At 37.5% G+C, this 26,019-nt stretch overlaps 1 protein-coding gene across 14 annotated transcripts in view; it reads right to left on the minus strand.

The window, feature by feature from the left end:
• epb41 (erythrocyte membrane protein band 4.1) overlaps positions 1-26,019 on the minus strand; it is a 111,448-nt gene that overhangs the window by 12,162 nt on the left and 73,267 nt on the right. For 5 of the 14 annotated variants that reach the window (XM_018091524.2, XM_018091519.2, XM_018091521.2 and 2 more), the window contains exons 10-18: positions 25,391-25,488; positions 24,570-24,742; positions 22,599-22,715; positions 17,138-17,245; positions 15,721-15,908; positions 12,462-12,521; positions 11,554-11,595; positions 8,366-8,428; positions 6,415-6,594 (exon numbers count right to left, since the gene is read on the minus strand). In XM_018091524.2, the coding sequence (XP_017947013.1) occupies positions 6,415-6,594; positions 8,366-8,428; positions 11,554-11,595; positions 12,462-12,521; positions 15,721-15,908; positions 17,138-17,245; positions 22,599-22,715; positions 24,570-24,742; positions 25,391-25,488 (1,029 nt within the window). The remainder of the gene's footprint in view (positions 1-6,414; positions 6,595-8,365; positions 8,429-11,553; positions 11,596-12,461; positions 12,522-15,720; positions 15,909-17,137; positions 17,246-22,598; positions 22,716-24,569; positions 24,743-25,390; positions 25,489-26,019) is intronic. The other 9 variants (XM_012957380.3, XM_004911587.4, XM_012957382.3 and 6 more) reach the window with 7 other exon arrangements.

Raw genomic sequence — 26,019 nt, forward strand, 5'->3', positions numbered from 1 at the left:
CTTTAAAGCTCATGATGTGCCAATAGTCTCTATAAATGTAGTCTCTTTAAATAGCTTGTCCTCCTTTATATTTACAAAGGAAATTAATATATATAGGAGTTGCCCACCATGCTAACACTAAGGATTCTTGGTTCAGTCACACAGTGTATGAGTATACAGATAAAAAGGCCACTATGGAGCAGTAAAAGGGAACAGTTCAGGAGCATTTTTACACAATTGTACCTAAACGAATAAGGCCGCTAAGTATCTTACTAATAGTCCACAAAAAAATCCATTATTGAAAACCATTAAGGAAGGCAGTGTACATTAGAATTAAAATTCCACTTTGCTGTGTTTATTAATGCACATGTAGAACCATACATTACTACACTTTTGATGCTGGGGCAAATTATAACATGATTTTTAGTGAACAACAAATTTGCAGCTGCATCCAATAATTATGAATTTGAAAAAAAAAAAATACAGAAAAACCATAAAATTTGGAAACTCGGCTCTTGCTCAAGCATTGATGACACATGGGCAGGGAGACTGTCGGCTGATGGCACAGGGGGCATATTGACCACCACAGTTCAAATACTCCATGTGCCATGGTCCTACGGGGAAAGGACAATTTGTCAACTGAAGTGAAATACCAAATAGTATAATGTAAGACTAAGCATTTCCTAACTATGACCTATGCCATACAGGGTGATTATTAGGAGATGCAGTACTTGCAGGTGGCTAGAAATAGGTTTCATTTTTTTTATGGGGGCATAAAAGGCCAGCTGCTTCATAAAAAACTATGAAACCTATCTGTATCCAGCTATAAGCAATAGGTCTCAATAGAACTCTTTCGATTAGCATGGGAAGAGGAACCCACACTTACACCTGGAAAGAAAATATTACATAGGGAAACGAACAGATCAGTGGTCACAAGAACACCAGCCACCAAAGTGTCACCGCTAGGAAAAGGAGAAAGGACATGAGAAATGGAATTTGTGGGTTAGGAAGAAGGAGTGGGTGCAGACGGCACTTCTCCATGGATTTTTCCTCTGGCATTGGGATGGAGACTTTCGGGAGGAGGCCCCGTCGGTCTGTCCCCAGTGGCTTTCCAGAGTCTTCACCCTGCACTGAAGGTTCCTCCTGAGTCTACCCACAGAGGGGTGGCAGAAGAGAAAGAGACAGGTGAAAAAAATCAAAACAAAACACACACAAAAAAAAAGACAGATGGATTATGGGGAAGAAATGTTCTTAGGTATATGCAAAGTATGAAGTACTATTTCCTTTAAGATTTCTGTCCAAGTAGCTAGGAAATTCTAAAAAAAAAAAAAAAGTAAGAGACTGCAAATATTTATGACAAATCAGTCTCTAATATAATCTATAAGTCTGCCCCTTCAGTGATAAAAAAAAAATGGTAGCGATGGCAGTAAAGTACTTAACAAGTAGAAGCTCAGAGCTCTAGTGAATAATATGTTTGGCTGTTTGATGTTTTTATAACATCAAAATGTACCACTGGCAGTGATGCTTAGCATTAATGGCACTAATATGTACAAATGTTCACAAAACTGATAAAAAATATCTTGCACTATATTACTATTCACATGAAAATAATGACTAAGGTATTGATAAAAGCATTAAAATAATATTTCACGTTTGTTTGGCACTGAGACATATGAGCAGTGCTAGAAGCTAGCATCAGTTAGCAGTACACTTAGAAACAGTGAATGTATAAAAATAAAGGTGATAACACTGCATCACCCCCTACCAAAATAACATTTTCCGCTTCAGTTTAAAGCTGTAATTACAGCTGGTTACATGATGTTAATAGTAATGTTTCAAACTGTCAGATCTGATCTTTCAGTCTGTGATTCAACTGCGAGTTGCCTGCGAGTCCTCCCAGCTAATGAATGGGGCATCCCATGGCTAGTTGCTGCCTATGCTCCAAAACATTATTTTGAAGTAGCGAAAGTACATCTTTAAATACAACTATAAACATAAATTATAGAAATCCAGTGTCAAATCTTGCCACACCAGAGATTGTGGTTATTGAGGCTGAAAAAGCCCTTTAAAATCCAAATCATTAAAGTTTTAGTTCTAAGACAAAAAAAACTGAGCCCTCAGTTGTTTTATAGGGGGCACTGTATGGTTTTCAACTTTGGGGCTTTGAGATGCATCTTTGCACAACCCTAAGTGAACAGGTGAACAGGTGATTGACTGAAAAGCCCCCCAAAAAATAAAGAAAAAAATTATGAAAAACACAAGATTGGGGCCGGAATGTAAAAATAAAATAGAAACAGACATATAATCAGAGTGAAGAAGAAAATGAAGACAGAACAAAGAAAAAAACAAAAAAACAAAAATGAAAACACAAAAAACAAAAAACAGGGTAAAGTTAAATTCAACATTGCAAGCAGGGAGAACTCAACTGATCCCCCTAGAGCTGCAGAAGATGTGTTGTCACCAGACTAAGTTGGAAGCAAAGTGCGTTGATAACCCATCTCCTAAAAAGCTCGCCGTTGATTGGGAGGTCTGGCAGATGCTACGATCACCCAAGGCAAGCAATTAAGGGTATACCTTTAGATGCTGTACAGTACCACCTTTGTCACAAACAAATTTGGACCAATCTATAGAACAGCTTATTTGCAGTTGAAGTAATTAATTAATGTGTTACTTTAGGTTATATGATCTAGAAATGTAATGCTTAAAGGACCAGTAAAACTAAAATTCATTTGAATTAGTTTCCTAATTATCTGTATGTGAAGCAGAATTTCCTGTATTTAAGTGTTAAGCTTTTTATCTGATGTCTAGGGCTGAAAGCAAATGGGACATATCTCAGCCAGCATAAAATTGCAACCTCGTGGACTGTAACGCAAACATCTGAAAAGTGCAACTAATGAGGTTTACTCACTTATGCTTATTTAGTCTATGCCTGTCTATAAAGCATGACATTTATAAATAGTACCTTTAGTTTTGTTATGCTGGCTGTTTGGGGGCAAGTCATCAGTATGAAAATAAAAGGCTAGGTGGCTGAAGGTTTTAACACTTTTAGAAAGTGCAAACCTGTTATAAAGTGATCTTTTTTTCTTAAAATCAAGTAATAGGTCATTTAGTAATTCAAGGGAAGCCTTGTGTTGTAATATATATATATATATATATATATATATATATATATATATATATATAATATTGCATATATATTGCATATATATAAAATGAGAATAACAGAGATACCAAAATTATACTTCAGATATTGCATGTGGAGAATCGGTTCATTAAAACTATTTAAATGTTTGAGTACCATTAAGGGGTTTATGCAATAAAAAGGCACTAAGTTCGCCTAGGAGCAGTTTGATTTTTTTGTCAGATCAGGGCATCGGCTTGTTGATGCAGTCCCCGAACCAATGGGCACCTATACCTCCAGGCCCAAATGACTGAATTAGCCCGATATCGCCCACCCATAGGTGGGTATCTTGGGAGAAGATCCGCTCGCTTGGTGACCTCACCAAGCGAACAGACCTTACCGTGTATAGCCACGTTATGCCATAGCATTTACTCGTCACCTGTTTAAAATCCTAAAATAGTGGATTCAGTGCATCCCTAATAGTTACTGAAGAACCTTTTGTAGACCCTATACTGTGGAGCTGACATCCTCTTTTGTTTAGACTGACGGTACACAAGGCTTTCTGCATTTTCAGGAGAGAAGCCTTCAAAGGGTGAAAAGCAAATTTTTTATGTGATAAAAGCGATTGTGAAATGCTGCTAATCTGTAAATATAGCATAACAATTGATTTACATCTGTGGGACTATTTTTCAAACACACTTTTGTAAAATGTGTAAATGCATTTTTTTCTTTCCTAGTGTTACTGGACCTTTAATATGATGCAGACATATTCCTATCAATTAAAGGAACTGTCCTTAAAAATGTCTGGCCATTTTTTTCCCTTTCAACTAGTCTGCTAATCTTCCCGCTGCAATGCCTTCTCTTTCTGACATGTTCGCCAGGTGCTATGGATATGTCAGTGAAAGCAGGCATAATTTTTCAGTAGGCTGGAAACTTTTTGTATTCCGGCCTACTGGGGGACCACTGTGCCATAGCCCAATGACGCCTGATTTAGCACATTTGTGTAATATTTTAGAGAAGAGATTAGGAGTGTATCTTAAAAACAGTGGAAAGTCTTTTTAAGTGATTTGGTTCTTGTCACTTTAACACATCACTATGCAAATACATAACAAAACACAATAGGTGTATGCAAGTCCAACATCTAAAGTGTGCTCAAACCCAAGAGCATGCAATATTTGTTTTTCAGCAGGTAGATGGGTGCCACAAATAAAGGCATAACAAATTCTTCCAATAATTCAAGCTCAGCCCCTACTTAAACAGTTTTGCCTTCTTATGCTCCATGCGAGGCTCATTGCAGTTAAAACTGAAACTCCTGCAGGTGAAATGAAAGCTTGCGAGCCAAAACAGAAAAATGCCAACATAAGCTTTGGTTTCTGGGTTAGAAAAAAAGGAATAGCTGGGAGAAAAGTGACTGCAGAGGAAGGGGTAAATGTGTGCCAGACCATGATATCAGCTTTACCTCTGAACCGTAAACTTTCCGTTCAGTTGGTAACACAACAGCTTGTTTTATCTGGGATACATTAAAACAAACAAAAAAAAGTAACTAAATTCCACCAATTTTAGTATGCCTTTTTCTGATTCTTCATTTGTTACACATAACCATGAATAGAAAATGTATAATTCTACAGCACACGCAGAACTAAATACAGGTGAAAGCAAGAGAAACTAGAAAAGGGCTGACTACCTTTGGCCCAAGAACAGTAGCTATGGGCCGTGCCAGCAGACTATTAACATCACATTATACATTAATTACCTACCCTGCAAAGACAAAATATTGAGTAGCTTCCATTTCCCTTGCTTAGCTCAAGAAACATCAAAACAAATTATTTATGATTAAAACAGTAGGCAAAAGTATGTTGAGCACATGTCTCTCCATTGCACCTGTTTTGAACAATCTGTAAAACAGACTGTAGGGAAACCTTCACACCAATAAACAATTAGAGTTTCCCAACTGACCCTTCCCCTTAAACCACTGTCATAAAGCAGGAAACGTAAATGATCATTATTTTAATGAAATAACTTGCCTTGCAGAACCACTGCTGAGCATGCAACTTTATTTTCCAAGTAATTGTGGTGGGAAATTACACTGTGATCACTAACCAGTGGATATTTTAGCAAACACTTGCTCATTTTCATTTTGTGTATTTTTAATATGTAACATAATAAAAATGTGATATATAAAAATAAAAAAATCCACTGGAGAGCCAAATGCGTTCTGTGTTGTTTATTAGTTTAGAGATGCATAGCACTACATGTTTCGGACCTCTGGGGTCCTTCCTCTGGTGCAGTATCACAGTGCAGTATTCTGAGACAATTTGCAAACGGTCTTCATTTTTTATCATTTATAGTTTTTCAGTAATCTCATTTTCAGTTCAGGAGCTCTCCAGTTTGGAGTTTCAGCAATAACTTGGTTGCTAGGGTCCAAGTTACCTCAGCAACCTTAAAGGAACAGTAACACCAAAAAATGAAAGAGCTTTAAAGTGATAAAATATAATGCACAGTTGCCCTGCACTGGTAAAACTGGTGTGTTTGCTACAGTAACACTACTATAATTTATATAATAAGCTGCTGTGTAGCCACGGGGGCAGCCATTCAAGCTGGAAAAAAGGAGAAAAGGCACAGGTTACATAGCAGATAACAGATAAGTTCTGTAGAATACAATAGTGTTTTATCTGTTATCTGCTATGTGCCTGTGCCTTTTCTCCTTTGAATGGCTGCCTCCATGGCTACATAGCAGCTTATTTATATAAATTATAGTAGACTTTCTGAAGTAAACACACGACTTTTTAGTTACTTTTATACACTTTCATTTTTTGGTGTTACTGTTCCTTTAATAGAAAAGAAAGTTACAAAAAGTACACATAAAAATAAAACTGTAGCCTCACAGAGCAATAGTTTTTGGCTGCTGGGGTAAGTAACCCTAAATTAAGAACTGCAAAGAGTAGGAAGAAGGTGGCAAATGATTCAAAAACTATAACAAATAAATAGTGAAGACCAATTGAAAAGTTTTATATTGCAAACTTCTTTCACACATTTATCCTATAACTTAAACTGTCTATAAAAACTATACATTTGCTCAGACTGTTGAAGTTGAAGAGGTGTGTTCCTTTGTAACCAGTTGGGAAACATCCACATTAATTATACTTTTTTTTAGTAATGCAATTTTTATATCCAGAGTGCCTTGGACCTGTGCTGTAAATGAAAATTGGGGGTAGTTACCCTCTTTTCTAGTTTTTACACGGATGAACATAGCATATTTTGCAGAATTCAGGTAAATCTATTTAAGATACATCAAATCATATCTTAAATCTTACCCCATCTGTCCCTGTCTGGACCTGGCCATTGAAGCTGAGAGTACGGAATGGTGAGTGGGTAGAAAGTCGTTTGTCCCATTCGCTGGGCCGGGGTGCTGGCACAGACTCCATGAAACTCTTCTTCAGCTCACGGATGCTAGCATGGTGTCGCATGATCTCATCCTGAGTCTTTTCTAAATCCTAAAAAAACAGTAGACAGAGATGCCAAAAGTAAAAGCTTGGTTGGAAAAAAAGCAAAAGTGACAGGTAACTGTAAGAAAAGAATAACAGATAGAAAGCGGATAAGCATGACAATATATTAATGAAAATAGCAAGAGAGTAGAAAAAGTTGGGAAAACAGTTAAAAGGACTGAAAAAAAGCAAAAACCAAAAGATACCCCCTCCCCCCCAAAAAATAAAAAAAATTCTGAAAAAAAAAGTCACGGCAAAGGACTAGCTTGATGATTCAGAAATGCAAATGACAGACAACCAAAAGGAAACATTTAAACATACTATGGTCCTTATGTATACATTACACATTGCAACTGGGCAGTAACTCATAGCAACCAATCGAATTTTAGCTTTCATTGTTCTACCCACAGCTGGTTGAAAAGTGCTTACCACTGATTCGGTTACTATGGGTCACTGCCCGGGTGCAACCTATCTCAGTGTTGGTAATGAGCCCCACCCCATCTGAAAATTAAACCCACGATACTTGCTAGCCTTATTTGTGGCTGGCAAATAAAGATTACATTTTAGCTTATCTGTTTCAGAGAGACGTGAGCACAACAAAAGTTTCTGTAGGTATTCTTTTTAGTGATTTTTATTTTGTAATTAATAGGGATGCACTGAATCCAGGATTCAACCTTTTTCAGCAGGTTTCGGCCAAATCCATGCCTCTGGCAGAACCAAACGTGACTTTTTGTAATTAACCATGTGCACCACTGTTCAGTGGTGTGTTCTTGCATTCAACATATGGATGGTATACCTACCCACTGATATTGGTATGTGTCTGTGGTCAGATCACATTTTTTCCTAGAGAGTATCCTGTTGTATAATCTAGTAGAAATGCAGCAGTTGTTCTAATCACAGTTGTTCTTATCAGCAAAACATTATGATGTCTTTCGACTGATGTCAAAAGTGATACATGTATTGCAACTACATAAGTAGGAAATGCAAATTTGAGTTGAGGATCAAAAGTAGCTGCACTTATTTTAGCATAAACACACACTCATTTTAAGATGTATTCTATGTACAGACAACTGCAAAGAATTAAGCTGTTTGTATAAGACCACAAAATGGTATAACCTATTTCATAAAAAGACTTACCTGTTAATCAAAGGTAGAGTAGGAAACAGGCCTTACTACTCAGAGCCAAAACAAAATTATTAACAAAAACCTTTAAGTCAGTGCTGTGAAGTAGTGGTCTTCCTACTGCTATTTATCTACAACTCTTAGCAAGATCCAGTAGAAATAGTCAGGTGATTAGAGTTCCGGATAGACAATTGCTAAAGGATGATAGGCCCTTAAACCATACTTTACAAATGGCTTTAGCTGCATGACTACCAATAAAGCCAGTACTTAGTTTGTAATTGCCAAATTTAAACCAAAAAACTCTGTGTAAAAGACCATTCCTTTACAAATACAGCTGCTACACAGCTCTTCAGTTGTGTTCTGATAACTGAAATTTAGTGTTCTAACTTAAGAAGATCAATTTAATTAAACCAATTGTTATGAAAGAGAGCAACTGGATATTAGATAGAATGCAAAGCCTGCAGCAAGTGTTGTGTGCCAAATTCCCTACAACATGCAATAGCCATGAAGAACATAAGAGAGAAAAATAGCTCATGCAAGCCTAACACGCAAAGAGAAATGGCAAGCACTTTTAAAAAGAACACCACAGAAAATTAGGGAAACAGGCCAAAAAAAACAAAAACAAAACAAACAGGCAATTGCATGGATTTATACCAACCTCCAACATTAAATTGCTATGTCTGATATAAATGTTTTCACCCTCTAATTTCTTTGCTCTTTTCTGTGGAAGTGAACATAAATAAATAGAAATGTGGTAAAAATTAAAATGAAAATTCTTGCAGAGCTGCAAATAACAAAAAAGACTGAATAAATTCATGGCAGAAATATTAGCAAGTGCAATGGCTAATTTTGATGTTGACCAGACAGATGATGTGTGATATGGCTCCATCTAAAAATAAAGGTCCCCATACACTATAAGATCCGCTCGCTTGGCGATGTCGCCAAGGAGCGGATCTTTACCCGATATCCCGACCTACGGGTGGGCGATATCGGGTAGGAAGTTGCTTTAAAAAAAAAAAAAAAATCCGATCGTTTGGCCCTGAGGCCAAACGATGGGATTATATTTGCGGTCCCCGATCCGACCGGATTTTCTAACCTGGGCGATCGATATCTGGCCAATTTCAGGCCAGATATCGGTCGGCCAGGCCGCTCATTTCTGCCCATACACGGGCCAATTAGCTGCCGAACCGGTCCAAGGGACCGATATCGGCAGCTTCTATCGGCCCGTGTATGGGGGCCTTTAGTCTTGGGCGAGCCTTCATCTACTGAATATTATCCGTTTCCAAAATGGATCTGCAACCTCTCTGTAAAGCAAATCTTTCTTTGGATCTGCTTAATTGTTACATAGATGAACAAAAAACTATTAACATGGTCTGCATTTCCTGTGGCCTCTTCTAGCTCTTTCTGCACTAATTTTACTGGTTTGTAAACCACCACTACCAGTTTCCAAAGACTGGGAAACTGACATCTTAAGATCTAGCAAAGCAAAAAGTATTGTATACAATCAGCCAAAGAGGAAAAAAAGAAGCCTACATGTGAAATTCTTCCCATGAGAAAACATCTGTAATATTTAAAGACAGAGTTGTAAAACTCAGAAGAATTTAAGTTGCAGATTTAAGTGCACATTTTACAATGCAGTCACAAAAAGAAAAAGCCGACTGCTGTTATTAAAATATGTTGCAGGGTGCAAAGATTTACTACAATCTATGGCACGAGGAGCTGTAAAATAAAAATCGATTACTGCAGCGGCAAAATATATATTCCTTGCCAATCTGAGAAGACACTATTTTCTGTTATCAGATGAAGTTCATGAAATATTCTTGATGCAGTGTGCGCAAAAAAAAGATCACTGAAAGGAGTAAGAATACTTGCCATGCACATAATATTCAACTTGTGGGAGTATGAGAATGATTTAACTCAGGGAGACAGCATGCATGTAACTTGTATGAAATGTCTGGGTGGATTCACTCTATTGCCATTTTTTTTTTTTTTTTTAGAACTTTTTACACTGCACCAAGAGTTTACAAGGAATATAATAAGTAAAAATTCTGCATTTTATAATCGTAATATTTATTAAGTGACTCGCTGCTTAATAAACCCGCTGCCGCCACTGATTCTAATCCACTGTAAGCCATTCGGACATGGCTTGTGGGAATGTGTGTCTTCTTTCTAAAGTCTCCTGTGAATGTACTTTTGTTTAGTCCTGTGCAGCTTACTGTTCCTTTCTCTGAATACATTATTGGTTACATTTTAACAGTCACTTTCCTGGTTACATGCAGGAATTGCTACATGTATATTTTTTATATATTTATATTTGTTAATTATGCTGTACACTTTGGGTGGGCGCCTAAATTCTTCACAGGGTATTTAGTGGGGGTTTGGATTGTATGAGGCATCTTGAGAAAGGTCCCAATATGTGACCGAAACATTTGCTTGGTCTGATTTACTGTAATTTACATTTCTTTCTCTGACTTCTCTCTTTAGCTCCATTTTCATTATAAGAATGTGGGTGCAAACACTATATGCAAAATTTAAAAAAGCATTTGTATAACTACCTGACATAAAGCTGTCATGGACAGGGCCTCTAGCTTTGTGTTTTACCATGTTTTCTGCACTGAAATTATTTTTGGTCCTCTGCATATTACTAAAAATATTCCAACCAAGTTTAGCCTTTTAACTGAATACACCTGGGTTTCACAAACTATTCTTAGTATATTGGGAATAATTTACCCCATAGTATAATATATAATATTATTAAGTCACCAACTAGTTCTGTGGCTACATGGATTAAATATTCCATTCCAACATCTCGCAAAAGTTTTACAGAATTTGCTGTCTGACATGCTGTTAGATTAAACACATTGGGTACTAGGTGCCAAAAGCCGCACATGTATAATCAACATATAATACAATGATAATAATATTTTATGTACTCATTTTTATAATATAAACTAGTTGCATTTCAAATTTTTTTAGATTTTTTTAAGACAGACTGGGCAGGCACAATGGCACTTAGGGTACACATACAGGCAAGTGACACAAGTATGCTTAGATGCAAGTTCCTTTAACGAAGAAAGAACATATCTACAACACTACGCCCATAAATTTGGCCACCTGTTGTAATCATAGGAATATAGCTTAACACCACTAAACTTTGGCCATAAAAATAAGCTCCTGACAAATTCATAAAAAGAAAGTTTTTTTTCTTGTAGTACTGCATGTCTAAAGGGGGACATACACATAAAGATCTTGTATATCAAGATCACTAAACAAGCTTATTTATACCCAATGTGACTAAGCTAAATCGGGCTGATCCAATCTTTGGCATCTTGGTTAACATTGGGTAACAATGCAGGCCCACTAGGATAGGACCACATCAATGTGCCAATACGGCCCTCACCCCATGAGATTTTCATTGAAAAAGCACTGCAGAATATGTTGGCACTTTATAAATATGTGTTAATAATAAAAAAAATATATATATTAAAATATGTGTATACACACACATATACATAATATATATATATATATATATATATATATATATATATATATATATATATATATATATACATACATACACACACACACCAAAAAGGTGCACTTCCTATATACATACACTATATACATGCATTATATATATATATTTTTTTTTGTATTCAGATACATGCATTATATTTTATATGCAGATCACAACACAGTCTGTATGGCACAGGGAATTTCAACACCTCATCAATAAGATGGACCTTAATAAATGAATGTTCACATGAAATGATGTAAATGTTTTGCTTTCCTTATGTGAGAGATGGAAAGACACAGATTGACTTCAACAGACACTATGCTGACCTTCCTCATGCGTACTATTTCATCCTCTTTCTCAGCTTGCTGCTGCATTATTTACAGGAGGGAATTACAGTGGAAAATTAAGTCTTAAAACATAGAGAAAAAGAAAAGTATAGGACAACATACATTTATACACAGCCAGTGTGTTCTGGCATGAAAGGCAAAGTTGCCAGGACACTTCACCCACCCATCCAATGTTCCAGGTAGCAGTAATGAACAACCGCTGATCATATATTTGTATATCTAAATTATTCTATGGACATACAAGCTCTTCCGGATACCCTTTATGAGAGCACAGAGGGTCTCATGGTAGAAGCTAAAGATCTCCCAGAGGTTTTCTCACTGGTTATCTTGTACTGTGATATTGGGCACCCTGACTGTTTTGTTGTTCAGTACCTGAGGCTAAGCTGTGATTGGAAGACTAATCTAATTTTATTTTACATGCAAGGCATTCTTAGCACCTTATTTTGCAATATAAATATAGTATGGGGGCATTCAGTGAAAGGCTGATAATGCAAATAATACTAAAGTAAAAATATATATTAATGACAAAAAATATTTGAACCCCTTCCTAGGTGTCAATTCGGTACATTTCATACAGCTGTGCAGAGCACACTGAGCAGCAAAGGTGGATTTTAGTCAAGTTCTAATGGATTTATGAAATATCCACCAGCTTAAAGAGAGAAAAACGGCTTTGGCTTGAAATCTCTTGCTTAGCTATATAACTGTGTTGGTGGTTATGTAATATATTCATGGAAGAATGTAAATGCACAGTATTATTGAGCTACCCCTCCACATAACAGTTTACACGGCAACTGGTTACATATTTAAACCCATTAAAATGTAATGTAATGTAAATGATGGTTGAAAAGGTAATGCTGAAATAAATATTTTGAGACATAAATACTAACCTTAACTTGATCCCCATTGACAGTAGGTGAAGGAGAATCTTGTTGTGTAACTTTAACATCCTGTATAGAAAAGCAGATTAAGCTTTATATAATCTTTGCAAGAAATAAGGATATATGCTATAGGTATATTAATTCATTTTATGAGATATAAGCAGTATTGGACAGTTTTATGCCGCTAGACAAGGCTCAGTTCACCATGTTTTTGAAGTGACTTTGTGTATGCATTTTCAATGTACTTCCTGCATTATTAACCCTTGTGGACTTTCAGTTGAGCTAAAAACTTGCTGTTAGCGCTCTAAAAATGTGCATATCTCAGAAACCACTAACAATAGAATGTAATGAAACTCAGCTAATTTTTTTCTGTTTAGATTCCATTTAAAGGGCCAGCATGTTCAAGCATGACTTCAATGTAACTTGTACTAAACATACTTTTTGCATATTATATTTCTTAATTTTAATGGGGAATTTGAGGCTACTCCATGTCCGATACTTGAAAGGCAGAAAATTAGATTGCCAGTATATACTACTAGCCCTTTATCTGCACGTAATCTAATAATCTACCTTGCAAGGACCAAACATGGAGTAGCCTTAATTTTTTTTGTGTTTAACACAACAGGCAAAGGTATGTTCAGCACAAACAATAATCATAATAATTACATAATAAACAAGAGGGTATACTGTCCCCAGGGTACTTCTTTGAAATTAACATTAAGTATGATGCAGATAATGGAATTCTCTGAAAATTTTAATTACATCAGCATGTATAACATCAATAAGTTCTGCATTACAAGGCCATTTTGCAATCTGTAAATTTGATACTATTAAATAAATGTTTTGAATTTAGGTAGCTTGCAAACATGTTGTTTTGATCACCACAGTCCTCTTAAGATAATAACATCCATAATTTATTATATAATGGTATATATTATAATAACCATATTGCAATATTAACATGTAGTTTCACACACTGGGAGTATCAATGAAAGATGTAAATAAAGAATGCATACTACATTGCTGCAAAACAGATCTATATCTAGAGCTAAATCTATTCTATAATAAACAAAGCAGTGCACAGTCAAGGGAGTTATGTCAGGAATTACAGAGCCCTATACAAATAAGTTAGACAGACCCTCCCCTAAGGGGCACCAATTATTAACCCAATGGTCACCAGGTCTCCTGAGTGGAGGATCCTGGAAAAAAAAACAATAGAATGGAGTGCCAAAGAAGAAAAAAAATGGCTTGTGAGCACACAGCCATACCCTTGATTTTCCCCAGCTATCCTCCATTATGCTGTTTTGCTTAAAGGGGAGGGCATTTCTTGGTAGCTTAATGCACAGAATGTCTTAATGTCCATATATATTGATAATGGGCGAGTGCAGAGGATTTCCTGTTGTCTATATGTATTTTGTGGTCACAGCCTCATTGTACCCCCGTCTAATGGTTTAAAACTTAGTGGTTGAGAACAACTTTCCCTTTTTTGCTATAGCTTACATATAAGCAGTGGCCAGCTCCATGTTGTAGTTCCCACCCTTCCCAGCTACAGTCAGGTGATTCCAGTGAAGCCAATAAAGGGGCAACCATTTGGGGGTTTTAAGCTCAAAAGGAAGTAAGTTGCAGGTAAAACTTAGTCCCTTTTTAAATGTATATTGAAGCAGTAGAATTCTTAATGAGTCGCACAAGTAAGTGTAGGACTGACCAGAAGGGATGCCTTTGATGTAGTTGGTTAGGTTAAAGTATATTGCAATATATGGACAAACAGCCCTGTTTCTTCAAAACCCACAAACTGTACTTTTACTGCACTTTTACTTCTTTTGTCCCTCTTTGTCAGGGTGCCCCTACTTCTGAAGGCAGGTCTGTATGTTATCTTGCTAGGCAGTTAGAGATTTGAGTCTTAGTTTCAAATGTTAATGAAGGGTTCGAAAAAAAAAAAAAATTATATTATCAGCATACAGATGATATTTAAAGCCAAATGAGCAGATGACATCTCCCAAAGATAGTGTGTAGAGGGAGAATAACAATGGCCCAAGTACAGAGCCTTGCAGTACCCCTACATTAAGTGGAACTGGAGATGAGGTTTTGTTAGCATGCTAGAGAGGTAAGAAGAGATCCACGATGCAGCCTGATTATGGATGCCAATCGAATGTAGAATTTGCATGAGGAGGGAGAGGTCAACCGTATCAAATGCAGTCGATAGATTGAGAAGGATTAGTATAGAAAAGTGACTTTTGGCTTTGGCAACCTGAAGATCATCTGTAACTCTGCACAACGCCACAACAAGGCTTCGTACGATACTATCGGTGTGTGTATGGCCAGCTTTAGAGCTGGAGTAAGTTCAGCAGCACAGTGTGTAGGCAGAGAAGAAGGCATAGGGTCAAGAGAGCAAGCTGTGAGTGGAGCTGAGAAAAGAAGCAGGGAGACTTCAGAGGCAGTTACAGGATTGAAAAGTAAAGTTGGGAATCTGATTGCAGAGGGACTCCACTTTGTTTTTGAAGAAATCAGCAAAGTCCTGGGGAGAATGCATAAAGTTAGGTAAATGAGTCGATGAGGGATGCAGAAGGGTACTGAATATAGAAAACAGGTGTCACAGGTGGGATTTATTATTGTTTATAAGGGTATTGTAGTACAGCTGTTCAGCCTTTGACAAGGCAGAGTTGAGGCACAACAATAGGAATTTGTAATGGATAAAGTCTGTTTGTGTACGGTATTTCCTCAGCTGCTGCTGCTGCTTTGCTAGTGCATTTTATTGATAGAACTGAAAAAAGAAGAATCAGGAGCAGGGGTGCTTGTGATGCACATTCAGGAAACTATCAGTGTTTGGAAAAAATAGCTCATGTAATGCTAAGAAACAAACTTTTGGCAATGTCACATTAGGTGATAACATCCCCTTTAAATCCAACATTATTTGCAGTGGGCAGTAATGCTTCTAAGGGGCATTAGAGCTGCTGCTGAGTTAATAAACCCCACTAAACACAATGGCGCTTGACTGGTCAAAAAAAAAATCAAAAACATTTTGATGAAAAATCTAAATGTATTTAACTTGTTGAACTGGGAAAGATGTATTCATTATGCTGGAAAATCTTTAGGATTCCAGAGTTCAAAATGTGGTAATTTCTGTCACTGTGTGTTGAAAGATTTTTATCACTGAGAATACTGCAATAAATGCCATATGCAGAAATCTTCTGGTGGCCCACACTGCATGCTATATCTACAAATACACATATGCTGGACTAATATAATGACTAGAGAATTTCTGAGTCACCTCTGGACTTTCCCGTTGATTTGGCACCCTCTCTTTGGACTTTTCTTCTATTTTTCTGGGCATTTCCTCTGCTCTGGGCACTGGAGTCTTTCTTTGGGCCACAGGCTGTGTAATGACTTCTCTCTGAGGGAAGACTGGGGCTGATACAGGACGATGGCTCCTGGAAGCTTCTGGGGTTGCAACTGCAGCTGTAAAATGACAATCAAAGCATTACAACTAGTGCAAGCAACGGCACTGAAGTATTACTGTTTGGAAAACTGTGTGTAAGTCTACATTTTAGTTATTTTAGAGAACTTAGAAAACGACCCTCATGTGTAATGTCCCACTTGGCGATCATCCGTGTTTGAAATTGTCTGTAATAAAATGAGTAGTGCATGCCTGGATGATTATTCCTGACTGCTGCATTTGTAGGAAAATATATTGTGCATGTGTGCTATACTTTTCCCCTTCCAAAAATAGGGACAGAACATTGGCTATTTTTTAAAAACTGTTGTCACTACTTTTCTTTGAAAGTGAAGTTGTTGCCACAAAACAATGAAAAATCACCTTGTGTGACATTACCCTAATGTAAATAACGGTTCACAGAACAACTTTCAACTATAAAGTGGTATTAAAGTACAGGATACAATTCAAAACATTAGCACTTTTATTAAAAGCTAACCAGCCACTGTATGTCAAAATGATACTGATGTCAAGGTAAGAGGTGTAACTTTTTTTTTAATCTTTCCCAAAACATGGGTGAGTTACATGTGTAAAATCGCAAACAACCCTGTATTAAAAAAATAAAAATAAACGATAAATCTTGTTAACCCTACACCTTTTTGACAAAATTCCAATGGGGAAGCACCACAGCTGCAGGGGAAGAAGTACAAATAAATGTTTTTGTTCAGTGTTTTCCATTTGTCCCCCTCGTGTTTGTCACCACAGGGTGCAAAAATCTCAATCTCATAACCACGTATGCCCTGTACACAGGATGGAAATAAGGAAACTACTGTATATTAGCCATTAAGCTGTTATGCCCATTCTACAATTCCCTGGTTTAATATGGCCATTTTGATGCAATAGTCTAAAATGCAGAATTTAAAGGGCACCTATAACCCTCAAATTTTCCCCCACCAGAGGTGTGGGCTAATAGAGCCCGCACTCCTGTTTGGGGGAAAGAAAAGTTTTCAAAAATAATATTGCCCCCACCATCGGGAGAGGCATAATTCATGCGATACACTTCATTATTTTTATTAATAGGTACAACAGAAAAAAGGCAAGCATTATAAGTCATAATTAACTGTGTGCATACTAGAGTTCATTTAAATGCTTAAATATATTATTTACTTATATATGTTTTGACAATAAATATTTCCCAGTCTGAAGCAGAAGGGTTAATAAGTAGCCAAAAATATCAGCCTCCACACAGGGGTACCTGGCTGTTTTCTTTTCTTATGCCCTATAGGGATAAGTTCATCTCCATCTCTTTTGCTTTTTAACTTGTGATCATCATCACTATCATTGTTCTCCATTATGATCTTTTCTGAAAACAAGTTCATGATATTAGCAATTTTACAGCACACACAATATAAATGGTATATACACACACACACACACACACAATTTGCAAGCTTGAAAGCCGATATAAAGGTCCAGCCAGCTCATTGCTGTTTTAAACCTATAAGCTTGTGTATCACAATGACATACACTAGGATTAGAAGCGTGATATAAAAAAAAGTTTTTCTTACAAAAAAAAAAAGCAACAAAAATGATAAACTGCATCCCATCATCAAGTTTGTTCATGATGTGTAAAGAATGAATCACAAAGGGGCTCTACATACATCTGTAGATTGTAATTTCTATGGGGCAGGGACCTCCTTCCTACTGTGTTTCATACCACATGGCACTTATTCCCTGTGCATTTATATATATTTATTGTATTTATTTATTATAACACTTGTCCTCCTTGTGTGTAATTTTGTAAAATTGTACATCGCTGCGTATCCTTGTAGAGCTTTATAAATAAAGTTATACATACATCTGTAACTAGAGGACTAGAGGAGGTGTCCCCGTCCTGTGTTCAGGACATTTTCAGCCTTCCCAGAGATCAAAAATGGGGATGCTGGCATTTTTGTCCCGCGCACCAATAGACTGTTGGTTTGGTCAGAAAAGACAAAACTGGTAGCAGATGCTAGTCTGTGTATGGCCCCAGATAGTCTCCAATTATATGCAGGCCTTTAAGGGAAACTGTACTCCTACAGGTCTCTATAAAATAATAAAGCACATAAAACAGCCCAAATTTGAATTGCTGCTACTTTTTTTTAGTAGTATGTGCCACAGGATAATCCCTAATACATTGAGATTTTAAGTACTAATGGCCACCCCTGGCTCAAACAATACACTTTTACTCTCACACTTTTTCCTGTTACAGTTAGACCCTGCATTATTTCCTCAGTTAATCACACAAAATAGTAGCTCAAGGTAAAAGGCCAATATTTACTCATGTATATATGCCTATTTAGCCCGATTCTTTAATATTTGCTGGTATTTATTCTAAAGGTATAGATTTCCTTCAGGATGAATACTTGAGGGCATTCTGTAAAATTGACGAATCACAGTACTGCAACTGAAATTAAAAAAGTCCTCAAAGTTAAAACTTAAGAGAACTGGAAAATTTTTTTTTTACATTACTGCCAGTGGTATAGCTTTTGGGGAGATTAGTTGACCGCAGTAGCGAAGATTTATCGCAGGCAACTAGTGTCCCTGTGTGCCAGTGCTGTAAGGTGTGTAATTATGTGCTGATGGTTGCTGTGCTACACACAGGGGAGGAGAAGGCATTTGGATTTAAGGGTATGACTTAATAGATCTTAATTTTTTTATTATGTTATTTAACTTTATGTTCAGCAGCTCTTTGGTTTATAGTTTCAGCAGCTATCTAGGATGCTAGGGTCTGAATTACTGGTACTGGCAAATGAGACTGGTATATGAATAGGGGAGGGCCTGAATAGAAAAATAAGCTATAAAATGTAATAATAAAAATAAAGCTGTAACCTCACAGAGCAATAGTTTTTTGGCTGCTGGGGTCAGTTTAGCCCCCCCCCCCCCCCTCCCATTTAAAAGCCGAGTTAGAAGACTTAGAAAAAGAAGGCAAATAATTCAAACTATAAAAAATAATGAAGACCAATTAAAAAGTTGATTAGAATTGGCAATTCTATAACATATTAAAAGTTGGTAAAGGTGAACCATCCCTTTAATAAACTTCTTTCACATGAGTGATAGGGATATACCTGCAGTGAGCAGTAACCATCTGAGTTTTTGCTGTGCTACCACCACTAATGTGGGTATGGTCTTAAAAGCCCTTGTCATAACAAAGGTATGGTTTGAAGTGAGTGGGACCTAAAAAAGTTGAGTGGGCAAAACTGGCTTCCATTAACAACCCTTCATCAAGTAGGCCAGAAAAAAACCCATCCCTCAGTACCACAGAAGTTGGACAGCACTGCTCCAGGGGAGTTAAAATGGAGAGACAATTAGGCTTAAATCTGGTGGTGAATACTTATTCACAGAGTTGCATACTGCTTGAAATACAGACCTGTTCACATGTATGTATGTATGTATGTATATCTTTATTTATAAAGCGCTACTTATGTACGCAGCGCTGTACAGTAAATATATGTTATCAAGTTTTGAGAGTAGCTCAAGGATTGTTGGACTTGCAAAAAGGTTATACAAACCTAAAAATTCTAAGGGCAAGGTGAGAAAAATTTGAAAGTTTATCTCAATGCTGACATTAAAGGTGTTTTCTACCCAAAAACTAGAAAATGTATTCTTTAACTGTTTTTTCTAATTTGTAAATCGCAAATTCGGATTTGGTTCGGTATTCAGCCAAATCTTTCACAAAGGATTCGGCTGAATCCCAAAATAGTGGATTCAGTGCATCCCTAATTAGAAGCAATATTGTTGTAGCTGTTTATATTCTTTGCAACACTAATTCCTGAAGCAATGTTGTGAAAGCCAGAGGATTAGCAGTCCTGGAAAAGACTAGTCAAAACTAGAAAAGAAAATAAATAAATACTGCTTTTAGTTGCAATTACAAATGATTTTAAAAGCACTGAACTACATTGCAACAATTTCTTTTATATATACTGAAACTGAAAAAAGGTTTTGCATAGAGATCCACTTTATGAAATCAAATCATTTACTTTACTTTATTTATTTGCCACCATTAAAGGACATGTAAAGCCTACATTTGCCTATAATGTATATCAGTTGGGCACGTTTCCCCCACCCAAATGGCATTATTTGTACTGCATATATCCCCTCTGTTTGCTAGCACCATCACATTTTTCTAAAGCAAATAGCAGCTTTCACCCGGTGGCCATTTTCCCTCTGATACATAATCAGATCCATTTAAATCTGTAAACAGCATACACACACAGACCCTTATTCAGCATACATTTCATCAAGAATACAGGCTCACACAGGCAGAACTGTCTTTGATAAAAGTTCTGTTTTGTTTGAGCTGAGCTCAGGAAAGGAGGTTAGGAGAAAAAATTTAAGCAGACAGCTAGAGCTGAGTCTCTATGGTAACCAGCAATGCCATTTCTTCATTGGCTGCTAGACTGAAGGGCACGTTTAGTAATCTGAGCTTAGAACAACTGAGCATGCCCACGAGCCAGAAGTCAAAGCAAATTCCCAAGGTTGGGGGGGCCGAGTGGGTTACAGGAGGAGAAGCCTTACTATTAACCTCTGGACAACCAGAGAGGCAGGTATTGAAAGATTTCAAAGAGGCTGTTCACTGATACATTTTTGTGTGTGGGGTTTACATGTCCTTTAATGGAAAATAATACCCCAAATATCCCAAAACACTGCAGCCTCACATAAAACAGACCATATTTTGAATGCTCGGGACCTGAGGTTTTCCAGATAAGGGGTCTTTCCATAATTCAGATCTCCTACCTTAAAGGAGACATATTGGATAAAAGGGAAAACCCTAATTTTGTAGGCAATTATGTATAATACACGGTGCTGGTTTCCCTTTGGGCTAAACATTAATCCTCTCTGTAACAATGGCCCCTTTATTGGAGCTCCCTATAGATCCTATCGCTTCTCTGTCCGAGTTTGAAAAGGAGAGTGGGCGTGTCCTAATGGTCCCTGCCAGAAGCACAGTAGGAGGGGGAGAGCCAATCACAACCCTGCACCCCAACAAAGACGGGCTTCAGTTTCCTATCAGGTCAGCCTAGCTGCTGATTGGTTCCTATCCTACAGTGTACGGAAGGCCGCTGGCTCCCCAGCTCATCCAGAGAATTCATCCAGCAGGAAGTGGAACAGATGGGCGGGGCTAGTGGGGTTTTGGTGGAATTTCTCAATAAATCAGTCAGAAACACAACTTTTTAAGCACAATCCTTCTATAGAGGACATCTAGAGGAGTATAATTCACTGGTACGTTCTTAATTTTTATAGGATATGTCTCCTTTAATTCTACTAAAATTATTTAAACAGTAATTAAACCCAATAGGATCGTTTTGCCTCCAAAAGAGTTAATTATATCTTAGTTGGGTACGAGGTACAGTTTTATTATTACAGAGAAAAAGGAAACCATTTTTAAAAATGTGAATTATTTGGTTACAGTGGAGTCTATGGGAGATGGTCTTTCCGTAATTCAGAACTTTTTGGATAATGGGTTTCTGGATTAGGGGTCCAATACCTATACTAGAGGGGTTGCTCACATCCAACCATCCATCCAAGGCTACCTACTTAACCCACGCATAATTGCATTAAGACTTTTTGCCATTATATTGTCAAATCTTGGGGAAAAGTGTGAGATTAAACAAGGTCATACACTGAAACATCTGCTTTTTTATCAGATTGATGCAGCTGTTCGGGCCTTAAGGTGGCCATACACGCACCGATATTATCGTACGAAACCTCGTTTCGTACGATAATCGGTGCGTGTATGGCATGTCAGCAGGCCGACTGATATCGCAGGAAGCTGCTGATATCGGTCGACTCGCCGATCGGCCAGGTTAGAAAATTTTGATCGGGCGCCATAGAAGGCGCCTGACCAAAATTCTCCCTTCAGAGCTGAATCGGCAGAAGGAGGTAGAAATCCTATTGTTTCTACCTCCTTACCTGCCGATTCAGCCCTGAATGGTGTGTGGCGGATCTGACGATATTTCGTGCGACCGACGGTCGTACGAAACATCGTGAGATCGCCACGTGTATGGCCAGCTTAAGGCCAAATAATTGGATCACATTGCCAATGCGCTCCTCATCCTGACGAGATTTTTAATCTTACCCTATCTGGTGATTTCTAACAGAAATCAGTCACATGTAGGCCTGTCTGAGGACCCCACACATAGGCCAATAAACTGCCAACTCAGCTGTGTAGGCTAAGCTTGTATGTCTCTCCATTGCATTAGGCAAACTCTATTATTATCACAATGTTAAAATCAATCACACCTCTTTCTAGCACATTGGGTTGAATACAGGCCAAGGTGTTAAAAAAAAATTTGAAAGTGAATGAGAGATTATGTATCAACACATGAATTGGCTGTCTGCTACAAAATGCAACAGAGCAGATTCAAGCTAAACCAAAAAGATATTTAGTGTGCAGAAAAAAAACACTTGCATTTATTCATTTGATTCAAAGATAATGCAACTCGGAGTGCTAAAAAATTAACCCTAAACTATCTAGCATTTGTATGGAGAAGGCCTCCCTGCTCACTGATTTACACGACTACAATATTTTGAAAAACAATTTAGAGATTATTTCTCAGAAGTATGTATATTAATAAGTATCGCACTTTAGCACTGCATTAAAAAGCAGCAGAAAAGAGATGCAGGAAGCTAGGAGAAATAGGATTTGCATGAAGCAGTATCCAGATGACTTATTATACCTGGATAAAAGATGACTGTTGGTATGGACTGCTTTTTGTCCTCTACCTCAAATGCTTCCATAACATTTTCTGCATCTTCCAAGTTATGGAACTGAACTGAGACATGGCCTCGCTTTGCTAAGGAAACAGGCAAAGGCGAGGGGGAAAAGAACTTTAGAAAAGGATAAACTGTAGCAGCACCAAGAAGAAAAAACAGAAAATAAGTGGGCTGACAATGCCGCATGTGCTTTGTTGCAGGGAAATGCTGCCACTACAAAATTCAAATAATTGTCCAGAAAAAAAGTGTAGGGCAATCACTTTGCCTATGGCAGGAAATAATCCATTATTAACAAAGCTGTTCTTGTTGGTGCATATATGTAGACACACAAAGACCTACTATAATTTTATTTAGCTGCTTGTAGCTCTTATGCCATCATATACGTGCAGAGATCTGAAGCTGAAGGTGCCTTGGGTTCACGCGTATGTGTTACCTCGACATGCCCATGACATCAGTCAAAAGAGAATAGTGAACATTAAGGGGTATATTTATCATGTTGTATAAAAAGTGGAGTAAAACATTATTGGTAATGTTGCTCATAGCAGCCAATCAGATGCTTTGCTTTGGTTTTCTAGATTTTGTTAAAATCTAATTTCTGATTGGTTGCCTAAGACAGCCTGGAAACTGAGCTAGCACATATGGTGGCAAAATCCACTTAGAACGCACTAAAGCCATGAATATCCGTTACATTACAAAACATGATTTAATTTACACTGTATGGTTTCACACAAGAAGGCTTATTTATGAATGCAGTGCAATGTGAAAAATTTGGATGGTTTTTACCCACAATGCAGTGGAATAGCATTATGGGCTCCAAGAATTGCAAATGATGCAAAAATATGCAAGCAACATAAGTCCCTTTAGGGGCCAGAGTTTTCTTACTATATTTATGCACAAAAGGCATCAGTGTATAATATATGATTTAATTGGCGTCAGCTGTCACTACTGAATCAGTCTCACAGGAATCCTCTACCTTTGGCTTACAGGCCACCTCATTTGATATTGCTCTCAAGGGCCCCAAAACATTTGCTCATTTTTGAATTCCTGTTATTACCAAACAGTGGTCCCTAAGTACATAAAACGGCTGACAAATATAATAATTCCAGGGTTTCCTTATGACAGTGTAAGCAATTTTTTTTACAAGCAAGCTACAAGCTGGATGCATTGGTGTGAATACCGCCAATACACATCCAACAAAGTCCTATGGACTTATGGTTCATAAGGAATGTTTCCAATCCCACCTCTATAGGAGCACAATAAACTTTTTTTCTTTTGTATACAACTGCCACTGTAAAAAATCCCTTGTGTTACCAAGTGTTAAAGGAAAGGTAAAAACTAAGTAATCTTTATCAGAAAGGTCTATTTAAATTCAACCATAAACACTTACAGAAACACCGCTCTGAGCATATTTCTTTCCTTTAATTATGTACACATGATCTTCTGTGTCAGACTTCCTGCTCTCAGAATAATCCTTCATGACACAGTAAGAAGTCTGCTCATTTTGCTGCTCTCTTCCCCTCCACCCCTTCCCATCTCTCCTCTCTACCCCTTCCCTCTGCTGTGTAATCTGAGCTTGGAGCTGTGCCAGAGTGACAGAGGGAGCTTCTATGGCTGCTTACTCAGGTATGGTAAAGCATTCTGCAGAATAAATACAGTGTTGTAGCTTGCACTATTGTGACTAATCTATTTGCAATAGAATGCCAAAATGTGTTTCATTATCATTTAAGAGCACCCCACTCTTTACACCTGCCATTAGAAAAGCGTGTAGGAGAATTGTCTGAAATTTATTTGGCTGATGGTAAGTGTGATGTTTTTCAGCCATGTGAAAAAGCACACAAAGTTGCCTCCTGCAGCTTCAATTACCTTGAATGAAAAATGCTTAAAAGTCAGAAAGAAATAAAGAAATAAATGTATGCATTGAAAAACACACCCACCTCCATCAAGGCTGCGGGAGGCCCTTTTGCTGCCAGTGCGCACAAAATTGGGAGCAGGTCGATCAATAAGAGCACTGGCATGTCGAGTCTGTGCCTGTGTGCGCCCACTGTAGCGGAATTTGGATCCTAGAGAGAGAAACCTATGCTTGGGAATAGACTCTGTGGATGTCAACCTGAAGGGAACGAATAAGGCAAAATCAATTTAAAGAAACTTAAATTCTCCTTAACAAAGTGTAAGATTTACTGTAACAGAAAGACAACTCCAGATTAATTTATACTGAAGTGAGTTGGGATGCCATCCTGGAACTTTTTGGTTCTAGCTCTTTAGGTGGGATGATGTAATATTCAATGTGGAAAGTTTTTTTTATATTTTACTATGTCATGACACTTGAGTCACTGGTACTGAAGGTCTCTGTCTGGCTCTCATGGTTAAGGGGTTATTTTAATAGAAATTATACCCTAAATAATATTTGTTGTCACTTGCCAGTGAAGAGTTTCCACGCAGTTCTCTGAAGAGCACAAGTACAGCATACTTTTTGATCCAAAAAAATCAATGCTGTTTTTTTTTTTTTTTTTTTTTTTTAATGGGTGATCTGTGTTGGTCAAGAATTTTAGTCAGCACAACCTTTAGTTCCATGTTTCTTTCCATGTATTAATAAGCATTAATTAGGCCAGAGCGAGATGGTGCAAAATCCAACCTTGCTGTGCTGACAGGCCAGTGCATGTGCAGACAGAGTGGAAGGCAGTGGATTATACCTTGTGCCCAATGGAGACCAGACATAAGTAACTATTTAATACTGTGCATCATAAGCAGAACTTACCTAAAAAACGTATGATGTTCCACACATACTTTCCAAAGTTTCTTTGCTGCCTTATAGCTGGGAAGCTTAAATCCTATTGTACTTTCATATTGCTCCTGCTGGTGAAATAAAAGAGCTTTAAAAATGTTGTTTACAGAAGTTAAAGTATAATAAAGTAGGTTGCCAGAACGACAAAATTAAATAAAAAAAATATTCTGAACCCATTAAGCAAAGAAGGTTACATTCCAATAAATAAAAAAAAAAAAACCAATTAACAGATGACCAAGTGTGAAAATGGTTTCATTAACTGCCAGCTGGCCCAGGCTACCATATCCAAGACTTCCCTGGTTGCTAGAGGCCAGCAAATGATTTCTCCACCAAGCAAAGTCTTTTTACAACGCAACCACACTTTTGATTCTCTTTCATTTTTAACCCTTATAGCATCCAGATGCATTAACAACATAAAATAGAAGGCACTGTAGCACTATGATAAGGCTTGTACCATTCAGCAGCCAGCTGAAGGTATACAGGAATGTCAAGCATAGCATTTGTTGGTTTGTTTCTCCTCCTTGCCCTGCCTTGCTACTGAGTGGCCTGGCAGAACAACACTTTGTAGTTTGCATCCAGACGGATATCTATACCAAAGAATA

This window comes from Xenopus tropicalis, chromosome 2, assembly GCF_000004195.4.
Source record: "Xenopus tropicalis strain Nigerian chromosome 2, UCB_Xtro_10.0, whole genome shotgun sequence".
Taxonomy (NCBI): domain Eukaryota; kingdom Metazoa; phylum Chordata; class Amphibia; order Anura; family Pipidae; genus Xenopus; species Xenopus tropicalis.